Source organism: Meleagris gallopavo, chromosome 1 (genome assembly GCF_905368555.1).
Source record: "Meleagris gallopavo chromosome 1, MGAL_WU_HG_1.1, whole genome shotgun sequence".
Lineage (NCBI taxonomy): Eukaryota > Metazoa > Chordata > Aves > Galliformes > Phasianidae > Meleagris > Meleagris gallopavo.
The window spans coordinates 22,526,724-22,538,858 of record NC_139404.1 but is presented as its reverse complement, the minus strand read 5'-3'; the positions used below and the strand labels follow the sequence as shown (position 1 = coordinate 22,538,858).

Sequence of the window (12,135 nt, the reverse complement as noted above, 5' to 3'; positions counted from 1 at the left end):
GCACACAACTATTATGCAGGAATATTGTTGGTTGCTGCTCAGAGGAATGAGACTAAGCATCAAAAGAGTGAAAACAGCTGGGAGAAGAACTTCACTTTCCTTGGAAAAACATACCTGGAAGAGCAACATGGAAAAGAAAACAGTCAAAGTGAAATAAATTGTATTGGAGACACCAACCCTCCAGCTTTAAATGCTCTATAATAGCTAGTTTGAGCATAGTCAAAGATGTCAGAACCAGATTCACTCTGGTGAGCAAAAGAGGAAGGGAGGAAAAAAAACAGTAGAGAAAAATTTGCAATGTGAGTTTGGACCAAGGAAAAGTTTGGCAGGTATACTACAAAAAAAGTATTTGGAGAGTTATTTTAAATACCTAGCAAAATATAATAGTGGTTTGATTTATATATATATATATATATATATATATATATATATAAAATCTAAATAAATAAGAAATTATGGTATACATAGTTCTCAGAACTAAGAAGGGATTTGTTTTTGATGGTCTAATGATTTCCTTGTGCCCTCTGGTGGATATGAACTGGGAGAACAAGCTTTAGGAATGGAATGAGATGTATACAACTTCATTTTTTTTTTATTTTATTTTTAGTTTTGTCTGCTTACCTCAATTAGGAGCGTTCAGCGTAATGAATAAAATGATATGCCCAATAAGTAGTGCAGTAGATTCAGAGCCTGGTAAGCTGTACAATTCAACTGAATTACACAGATCAACACTTCCTCTTATTAACACACACAAAAATCGCACATCTTCCATTGAATGACTCAAACCAGAGTTTGCAGAACTTCGCACCTGCGTACAGACTGGCAGAGATTTCTGTTTCAAAATACTGAGTACTGAGTGCCCTCTAGTGTTCGACTGGTAAATTGCAAAGTTAATGGAATATCTTCAAATTGTGATATTGTCGGCCAAAGAACATTGTAGTATCATGACGTTTGCTTCCTTGTGGGAATTCCAAAGAATCTACAACTCTTGCTTTCTTAATTAGCTGGATAATTTTCCTTGCTCCTTACTAGATACTCACAGTTTGTTTTAAACATGTTCTTAGATTCGAGAAAAGTTTTCTGCTTTATTATAAATAGGGAATGACCATTTAATTAATCATGCAAAAGTCCAGTTAAAACTTTGCAATATCCAAATGGAGACATTTTCATGCGTAATATTTAATTAAATGATATTTTTCATATATTCTCATCAGTAATTTTGACTTGCCTAATAGACAAGATATAGCAATAGACATAAGGTAATAAATGAAAAAAATAGATTGAATAATATTCTTTTCAGTACATATAAAAGCAAATAGAAAAAGAAATTCAGTATGGGTATGCCCAAATATAGCAAATGCCCAAAAACCAGGACAGAGGCAGAAATCTAATCTCAGTATTTCAGTCACAGTCCTTAGCATCTGCAGTTTCTTTCAAACACAAGAGGAGGGATTCATAACAGTAAATGTTAGGGACCCGTGGCTTTTATTCCAGTATACCAGCTCATATCTGGCTGCTGTGATTTCCAGTTGGGAACCAAAAATTAGAGAAGTCTTTTGACATTCATCAGTTCCATGTCTGACACCAACAGAGATAATGAAAGCAAGGAAGGAAAATGATCTCAGCCTGAAATCAGAGCAGCCATTCAGCTGTACATTGTTTTGATTTATATTTTCCTGTATCTGTCAGTCATTTTTCGGTGACCTTCAGATAAATATTTTGCATTTTCTGCTGGTGCAATTTGTTCACAGAGATTAATCTACCTTGACCTTGTATATTGCTTTCAAGCTACACACAGGTACCTGCGTGATTTAAATAACAAATGACAAAGTCTCAGCACATTTCTGGCACACTGGTAATCAGTACATCTCTATATATCTAGAGATGTATCAGAAGATTCAGCTTATTTGAATAAGATGAAAAATGTAGTACTGGGGGAAAACTGGAAGACATGCAAAAATAGCTGCCTGGCCAGAGTTTGTCTGGAGTGTGAGGTCCAGGCTTACCAAGAAGGTGTGCGTGAGTAGGCTTGGAACAGCAACAAGCTGGGATATCCAGGGCAATGCTTAGAACATGATGATAGGAGCAGGCTGGCAATGTCTGGAAAGCATTCTCATTTTCTCAAGCTCAAAGTGCCTCATACCTCCTCTTCTCCACCTCTTTCAACTTCCCTCTTGGAAGCCAATTCTACCTAAGCGAAATGAAGGCAAAGGAGGTTCTGTTGGAAGGTGGTGTGAAAGGGCAGGAGATGAGGAGTAGACTCAGATCTGTTGTTCTACACTGCATCCACAGACTCTTTTGGTGCCTCTTACTAGACTTCTTCAGTAGCTGTTTAGATGGTGAAATGTAGTCAAATGAAATAGCTACTATCTAATCTTATACATTCTTATTCCTCCGTATTTGTCTTTTGTCTCTTCTATTAAAAGATTCAGAATTCAAGTATGATACATTTATCTTCAATCTTCAAAAAGAATCTGTTACATATTCCAATCTGTTGTAGCTGTTGGGAGAGTGTGCAGCTCTTCTAAAGCTGCTAGGAACTGAACATAAATCTTTCTCAAAATACGATATTAAAAAGAGGGGGAAAGAGGTCTCAAATTAACTTGCTTTTGCTTAACTAGTATCAGGACTCTTTTGATAGTGCATGCCATCTCAGATATTTTAATAGAAAACTGAAAATGAGGCCCATTAAAGACATTAAATAATTTTGATGGGAAGTGGATCAAGACCTCTAGAGTAATTTCTACCATTTAATAAATATCATGTTCTTTATTGTCCTTCTTTCAGTTTGCAGCTCAGAACCTGAAAATGTCCAATCTGATCCAAAGAATTATACCAGTCTTCTGGTTACCTGGGAAAGACCTCGGGTTGTGTATGATACCATGATTGAGAAGTTTGCTGTCTTTTATCAACAGTTGGATGGAGAAGACCAGACTAAGCATGAGTTTCTGACAGATGGGTATCAGGACTTGGTAACTGTGAACTCTTCAAGTTTCATTCAGAGTGGTGATGACAAAGCAGCCATTAATTAGTCTAAGGGTTTAGGTAGCTGGGAGCTAATTTAATAAAGAAATCCTTATTTGGCTGCAGCTCACAAAAGCTGTGCTTCTCTCTTTGACTCTGAAGCTACAGAGACAATCAAAAATAGAAAAAAAAAGAAAAGCCTCTTTTGGCCACAGGCAGAGAAATTTTTTGGAGTTCCGTTCTGATTTGCCTGTAGTTTTCCCAAAAGTATATGACCATGTCAAGCTCATTGCTCCTGAGCCGTAAGCCCCTTAGTCAATTAATAGTGATCTGTACTTCATTGCTCGCTGGTCTGCAAAGAATTACCTACGCTAGCAGCTAATTAGATTCAGTACAATCATACTGCTATAAGTATTAAGTTACTGATTTACTGCTTTATGGTATTTCACTAATGTGATCTGTTCTCGTTAGCCTCTTCAAATATTCATAAGCTTATCAGTGGTAATGTTATTTAAAATGATTATCTGAACTAGTATTCATCTTTAAACAGGTGTGCACTTTGCATTTAAAAGTTCACCATTTTTTAAAGTTGCCTGAGAAGTATTTTTTGACAGTAAAATGTGAAGAGTGTATGTTAGAGTCATAAGACAGAAGGACCTTCGTGATTCATATGAAAAATGTGTTATGAAAAAATCTTAACGTTTCCGAGTATTTGATACGTATTTGCAAGTAAATGATTAAACATGGTTTTTCTTTTAGGGAGCTATTCTAAATAATCTGCTGCCCAATACAAGTTATGTTCTTCAGATAGTTGCTGTTTGCTCTAACGGTCTGCACGGAAAATACAGTGACCAAGTCATTGTTGACATGCCTTTAGAGGACCAAGGTAAGTGTTCTTCTGAGCCGAGCAGTCACTTTTAACCGAAAACCTTTATTTAGAGAAGTAGTTTATTTGCAAACCAGTAAAATGTGCGACTGTCCAAATATGCTAAAATGAAATTTCAAAATCCCTGCAGTTAACCTTCAGCTTGTTCTTTGCTACTGATATTTTATCATGATGTAATTCTCCATTCCTTGTAAACATTACCCACAAAAGTTTGCATGTTAATGTTTTTAACTAAAAATATTTTGAAGAGCACCTACCTCATTTCAAATCTCACAAGTGTACCCTTTAGGAATATAACATAGGGAAATAAAGCCGTGTTTGGTATTATTTCCCTATGGTTCAAGCATCCTCCTGACTCCCCAAATTAATCACCTACATTACCAAAGTGTTAAGGAAACAAGAGATGCAAACCCGATGTATGACTTACAGACCTGTATCAATTTGTTTTCAAATTGGATTACTTATGTTTACTTGGAGTTTGATTTCAAAGCACTTGCGGTGATGGAATTCCCTTGCTTCTTAATGTTGCCTCACAAAAAAATCAAAAGGCCTAACAACCAAATCTCACTGATTGCACAGCCAGATTCACCTCTTCCGCCTGCTGGTAAATACAAAATAATGTGACACTGTAGCATGGAGCTTGACATTGTCCTTAATAATTCCTTACGCTCTGTGGAAGTTTTAGCATAAAACCCTGTTCTTATCAAAGTGAAAGCTGTGTATTGAATTAGGAACCCTGTAGTTAATCGTAGGAACAAATCACAACCTTTCTGATCGTGCAGCAAAACATTTTTTCTTTTTCTTTTTTTTTTTTTTAAATCTGGGGACTCAGGTTGTAGTTGTTTATATGTGGATTGTGTATGTTCAATTTCACATGTGGTTAAATCAGTTTAGCTACAGCAGGGTCCTTAGCAGTACTGTGGTATACTTGGGAAACAGGTTAGTTTCTCATTTCAAGGGAACCACATTCCTTTGTAGCAAGAAGGAAGATGGTTCTTGATGATCTCTCCTGCACCGGTTGAGAATTAGTAGTGCTCAAAGGCATAAAATAGCATATAATCTGAAGGAGGGGGAGGCAGATTCACAAATAGTACATATGATCTTTCTGTAAACATTTTCTGTGCCTCTCAAACACATATTTTTGCAGTCTTATGCTAATAATTACGAGAATTTCCGTATTTAGTTTTTCCAAGTCCACAACAAAGTTCTGACATTTCACTTTTCTGTTTGTCTTTTATCTCTCTCTTAGCCCCTATATCTCTCCATTTCCTTTCCAAAATTTGCTTGCTTTGTGTTTGAAAATTTTTCTGAGGTGAGATTTCATTCACACATCTCCACATCCATGGAATGAAAAATAAACAGCTCAGTGTTGCTATTATTAAACAAGAGCAAAGCCAACAAATGCAGTTAGCACAGCATTGCTATCACAGCTTCTGACGCTCAGAAAATAGCAAAAAAAATAAAATAATTTGTTGAAAAAAAAACCAAAAACCAAGAATGTTAAATGCCACTACTGCTGCATCCCTACTGTCAGATCTGGTTGCATACCACCCTGCTATGTGCCGTGACTTCCATAAGAAGGAAAGGTGAACACAGGGGCAGGCAGGGAATGGAGCACAGCCCAGCACAGCACAGCACACCTGGCCTACAGGCAGAGTTCCAGGACCAAACCTAGGGAGAGGCTGCTGTGTGTCTGGTGGCTTGCAGCAAGCGCTGCAGCTCTGCTGTGCTTCTGCTGAGGGCAGCAGTGGGTTTGCATTCACGTCAGGAGAAGAAAAGACAAAATACAATGCAGGGATAACAAGGAGAAATAATAATGTACGGATGTACCTGTCTGCAGTGTGAGAACGTTAAGGTAACTGTGGCAATGGTATTTTTGTGCTTTCTTCCAATTAAGCATTTAAGTACATCTCCTTAATGTGGCAATGAAGCAAATTAACTTCTGTAAGTATATTCTGATCCCAGGTTTTCTTTTTTTCAAAAAACAAGGTGAAGAGGAGAGTTAAGCATATTGCATATCAAAATATGTAAACTATATCAAATTATGTAAACTCTGAACGCCTTTTTTTTTTTCAAATTTAAGGCAGCTCTGAAAATCTGTAGTGTTTTTGAGTCTGCTTGAGGTTTGTCAAGAGCTTCAAAATGGAGAGAGATTATTTCAGGTCAAATGAATTCTTTCAAGGATATTTCAGTTTTTAACAAAAAAGGAGAGGTTTAACATTAAAAATGAATTATCTCTGTGTTTTAGAAAAGCTGTTTCTTTGTGATGCTTCCTATCTGACACTGACAGAAAGTTGTTAAAGTGCTTTGTGTTTAGTTTGATACTGTCGCAGTAGTATATCTGAAAGTGTTTGATGAAGAAAGCTCAGGAAAGATCCTTCCATATAATTAGTGTGATTGATGGGAGTGTATATTGCTCTAGAAATACATTTTATAAGTACTGTCTTAGCTCTGGATATAATTTCAATATTTTTTTTTTTAAGGCAAAAAACTTCCATTCCTTTCTAATATTGTTTCTTTACATACTTATTTTTACTAATTATTTACATCTGAATTAACCACTGCAAATTTTGCAAATATTTTCATATTTAATATTGCAAATATGAAACAACAGAGATATGAAAATATAAATATCTAATGAGAAAGATTTGTTCAGAACTACTTGATGATTACAACTATAACATCAAATTGGTTTTGTGATCTGCTTTATAGATCTTGAGGCAAAAGGGGATTTCTTGGAGCTCCTGCTTGTGAATTTATGAAAGAAAAGTTATCTTCACCATGAAGACGTGAAATAAAATTGACTCACATAAAACATAAACTAAAAGTTTCGTATTCAAGACTTACTCTGAGTAAGCCAGTTTAATTAAGATGAAATTCACTGCAGTCACCTCCAGACTAATTAATCTTCATGTTAAAAATTAAAATGGGACATGAGAGCCCTTTTTCTGGGAAGAATTGAGCCCTTGGAGTGGTCACTCTTAAAGAGGGAATTTTCAGTACCCTATGCAACAAAAATCTGCTGTTCAGAAAACTCAGGACCATTGTCTTAGCCTTTTTTATTTGAGATGATAGAAGGGGAAGGCGTTTCTCATGCTTTGTCCCCACCCTGTGTGGTCCTCAACCAGGGTGTAAACCTCCAGGCCATAACTTCTGTCCCCCATGCTGATTTCTGAAATCATTCTGGTTTGTGGAAGCCTCAGGATCTCAGATATGACACCACACAGGTGATCATATTTGAGACTTCTGCTTTTGGATTTTTTTACCTGAATTGTTCAGAGCAGCAGCATTTCAGCTTGTGGTGCAATGTGCATGCACGTGATTTTTTTCCAATTAGTTTCCAATTAGTGACAGTTGGTGAGTGCTCTCCCTGACACAGCTACCCAACATCCACTGAAAATGGAGTGTATCAGTAGATAGTGTGTTAGTTGACTTTGATGAAAGCCCAGCTTTCATTTACCAGTTTTTCATTCGGTATTAGAACTGGATTTTCATTATCTGAATGTGGTTTGACCCTCTACACAATGTCTGTAGAGTTCTGAAAGTTCTGTAGTAGTTTTGTTGTTGTGTCATGAATATCAGTGATACTTACATGCTTTTACTGACACAGGGCATGAAAATAAGAATATATCTCTCTTCTCACCTTCCTGTGTAGAGACACTGGTTAGTTTTGGGATATGGCTCTCAAATGCAGATCATAATGTCAGTGATGATTTGTGAGGCTCTAACTATGCTATTTTGTTGTAACTTGTCTTTGTGAGTAATTTTTGTTCTAAAAAAGCACTAAGCATATCACATATGTTTCACTTAGCGGATGCTTTTTTCTAATTTTATTTTTAATTAATTTTTATTTTTTAATTTTACAATATAAATGTAGACACCTGAAAACTGATTCAAAATAAAGAAACAGGCTTGGCTTTTTTTTCTTTCGGTGACATTTATTATATAAGACAGTAGAGAATTGAAAAGAATTTATGAGGTGCCTGTTATTCTTACAGCTGCAGATCAGATTGCTTTAAAAGATTTTTTTAAAGATTTGCTTTGAATTTAAATGTAGGGAATTTCCCTTTTTTGTCTTTGTTTTGTCCTTTCTTCGTCTGTCTTTAAAATGCACTATTATGTGAAAAGATAACTTCAAAACTTTCTAACTAATGGTTTAACTATTTAAAATGTAAGATCTAGAATAAGCAATATGTGGTTCCAGAAGAAATAAACAAGCTTGTTTATCAACCTACATCAATGGGTTGTTTTTTGGTGGGTGGTTCTTCTGATAAGTAAGTGGCTGTTAGCACATTTGTATAAAATGCTGTCAAATAAAAATCACAGCAACGGAGTTAACAGAACTTCTATAAGTGTGTGTCTCTAAGGCTTTTGACAAATACGTTTTTGTAACCAACCCAAATTAAACTGTCTTGGTAAAATGGCTGACTATTTAGTTTTGTTTATTTATCTGTAACTGTATGTGTGTGTGTGTGTGTGTGTATAAATACCTCTCCATTAGAAGCAAGAGTGAGAAACTTGAGTTTCTTGCTGCTGGAATGAGGGGGCATGTAGCTTATTGTATAATATAGCACAATCAACAAGTTTTGTTTTTCTCATGAAGTCTGATTAAAGCTCAACTCAAGACTAGCGACTATAGAATGAATAGATAGCATTTTTCTGCATTATTTTTCTTTACAGAGAAGTTTTTTGAGTGCGTAATATATGGTATGGGTCTAAATTAACGTCTTATGATGTTTGATTTCTGTCATTGAGAAGCCAGGGAATATCATTATCTCCTCCTCCACCCCTTCCTCCCCTCCCCTCCTCTCCCCTCCCTGTCCCGGAGCCTCCTAGGCTTCCAGGAGTCAGAGGTAAGATCATTTTTCTCTATCTCATTAATAAAAGATTATTTCATTACCAATTACCAAGTGCTTGGTAATTTATAAAACTTAGTTAAAAAAGAACAATTTATGAAACTTTTTCTGCAGGTTCAGTCAAAATGTTTTTGCATACTAGAATCTTTAGAAAAAACTGAGCATGTTAGTATGATAAATTTTACCTAATTGTATGTTGCATATAATACATGTGTCAAAGTTTTGGAAACATAGATGTGGACAGACCTTACAGAATACAAATTAAGACTCTGCCTGACTTTGCAGAAATGAGAAGTGAGGAAATGACCTCTTTATACTAATGTATGGAGACAGCTACATTTGGGAATCATTGAAGAGATGCAGGCATGCAGTTCTACAGGAAGTTATTGTCAGAATCACTTCCCAGGATACGAGACTGGCATTTTCACAGTGTAGATCAACTTCAGAATACATGCTGGCACTGGTAAATAGGCAGGGCTTGACAGCATTGCTTAGGGCAAAGCCTTAGGAAGATCCAGAAAGGGAATGTGCTTTTCTTTGGCTGAAGAGAGCAGTGAAATGAATTAGTAGTGTGGAAGGGTGTAAGATTTCATCATTTGAGGCCATGCCAGTTCCTACCAGAGATTTGAAGGTTTCTCACGATCTGCTTTGAAGCCTGTCTTGCTGGTCGCTATCACAACCACAATACTCTGTTATTCAAAAAGACAGTGAGAAAGAAGATGATAGACTATCTCTAAATTTTAGAGAGAAAGATTTTTACATGAGTTCTTGCTTCTGCTACAGTTGCTATTTATTTATTAAAAAAATGAGGAAAACCTTACAAGTTTTAGTAGAGTATTCAATATCTTCTTATTATCCCCAGCTTTGTGGGATGTGATAGAACTAGGTTCTGGTCCGTTCACTGAAGCAAGTGGAGAGCAAGGTTGAAGAAGGCCTTAAGCACTGGCTGTTAGAATGAGTGGGTCTCTTTGGCCTGCACTGATAGAAGTGGATGCCAGCCTACTGCATGCTGCCTGTGATGGCATGACTTGCACTAGCACCTAACTTTAAGCATGGGTGCACAAATGAGGGATTTTCTATATGAAAATTATAGAACAGATCATTTTACAAGAGTATGTTTGAAACTTTCAGAGTAAAACTCTGTGATTCCCTGACTTACTGTTTACTGTTTCCTCTGCATTAAACTTCTCGTAGAAGACAGTATTCTCATAAACTTAGATGTGGTTCTGTAGTGCAGATCCAACATGTGATGGAGTATCAAATTAGCACCAGTCAGAACTGTTGCAGCAGAAAGTCTCCTGTCTAGATGAGTACTGCTATCCTTAAAGCTAGCGCTCTCTCCAGTTAGTTGGCCACTTCTCCAAACAGAATCCTATAAAATATTTTAGACTGAGTCACAATAAATGTATTAATTAATCAACTGAGTCCTTGCAGAATTAATAATTCTGTGAATTTAAAATGTTCGGTGATATGGTTTGTATTTTTGTTTTATAGAGACTGACCTCATTCCTGAACTGAATGAAACTGAAGATTATGAGGTATAGCATTAATTTATTTTTGAAAGAGTATTTCAAAGTGATACACAGATTTCAACAAAATAAAACTGATATTCTGTAAGAATTTACAGGTCTGTGTCACCAACTGAATGTATTGTCAGCATTTATACATACATGCATATGTATGCACGTACAACCTTAATTTTCAGCTCTATTTCTCCCTAGGTAACTCTAGAGATACCTTCCTACCTACACAGTTATCTGGAGCTCGAGATACATGGAGAATTGAGGGAAATTACAGTATATGCTGAAATATTTTTGGAAATAGCACATCAAATTACACTTATGTCTGAGTGAATTCAATAACAAAACTATGAATTTAGGAGAATCAGAGTGATTATGTAGTATTAAGTTTTTTAGAATTATTTAAAGAGAAATCTGTCTTGCTCTTGCATATAGCAGGTAAATCTTACTGTGTGATAAACTAAAGTATGGGAGGAAGGCATTTGTCCTTTAAAATAAGATTTGTGTGTGTCTGCTGTTGACTGAGGTTAACAGCTACCATTTCAAATCATGGAATTCCAAAATTTTGGATGCTCAGTTACCCTTGCATTTGAATTCAAGTTAGAGATTAAAGCTTACAATATAATCCTATTTCACAATATTTGGGATGTTTTTTATGATCTCTTCTACAGAATTTAAATTTTATTTCTATATCTGCTAACTTGATTTCTCACATCCCAGCAAGAAGAGAGATGAAAATATCACAGTGAAACATAACTCAGATCAATACAGATTTTACAACATGGATGTTTCCTTCAGTAAGATCTACACTGATATCAAGTAATGCCTCAGAAAAAAATTATCATTTCAGTCTCTGACCACAGTATTTTCACTGTGTGGCATGTCCTTGTTAGTTAAATGAAGATATAGCTTGTTCTTAACTTTCTGTTTACCCTCCCTTCTGTTTGTGAAGGCTGACTAGCCAATAATATAGTTATTTCTCTATTTTCATGTAAATTACATATTCAGGTTATTATATTGCCTCTGTTAGGACAGTAGCTGAGTACTAGTGCACGTCAACTTAGTCAATAACTTTACTTGAACCAAGATAATTTAAAAGTGCAGGATTGCCCTTCAGAAGATAGGTTTTCACAAACGAGGGGTTGTTCAGTCCTACCTTGGTTTGAGGAAACACAGTCTAGATGCATTTGTCCCTATATTTTAGGAATGTACCCCCTGAATTGAAATCCATATGTGAAAGTTATGTCTGAGGTCCCCTGTACAGTGAGTGCAGTAGATATTCCTGAAAGAAAGGGACTTCTGTGTGAAGCACAGCTGTGTCTGGTGATTAAGGCCTTCACTCTGGTAGGATTGGATAAATGTTAAAGATTATTATTAAATGTGTATCCTACTTAATAATTTGTTCAGTCACACTTTGTTTTGGGCACCCTCCTTCCAAGACTGTTGACTTTGCATTCATCTCTCTACAGTGCCTTACTCATGTCAGTGCAGGAGGTCATCAATTCAGCCTAAACTGCAGTAGAAACTAGTATTACCACTACTACTAGCACATCATCAAGCTGTGTCTTCAAAAGAAAAACAGTTTAAACAGTATTTGGAGAGGACCATTTTGCATGATCTGATAGTGATATGTCTTTAAATAAAAGAGGGAACATTTAGTATAGTTAATAGGAATAAATAAGGTGATGAGGCGTGGGAACAGGTTGACCAGAGAAGCTATGGATGCCCCATCCCTGGAGGCATTCATGAGCAGGTTGAATGGGGCTCTGGGCAGACTGATCTGGTGAGTGGCAACCCTGCCCTCAGACAAGGGCTTGGAACTAGATAATCTTCAAGGTCCTTTCCAACTCAAGCCATTCTATGATTCAGTTTCCATTTTGAGAGAGGCTTTGTCCTGCTGGTAGCTATT

General features: G+C 36.3%; 1 protein-coding gene across 3 annotated transcripts in view; it reads left to right on the top strand.

Moving 5' to 3' along the window:
* The window catches only part of PTPRZ1 (protein tyrosine phosphatase receptor type Z1), a 130,480-nt gene that overhangs the window by 80,346 nt on the left and 37,999 nt on the right, over positions 1 to 12,135 (top strand). For all 3 annotated transcript variants that reach the window (XM_085218647.1, XM_085218644.1, XM_085218637.1), the window contains exons 9-11: positions 2,788 to 2,972; positions 3,724 to 3,850; positions 10,201 to 10,244. In XM_085218647.1, coding sequence (XP_085074773.1) covers positions 2,788 to 2,972; positions 3,724 to 3,850; positions 10,201 to 10,244 — 356 coding nt within the window. The remainder of the gene's footprint in view (positions 1 to 2,787; positions 2,973 to 3,723; positions 3,851 to 10,200; positions 10,245 to 12,135) is intronic.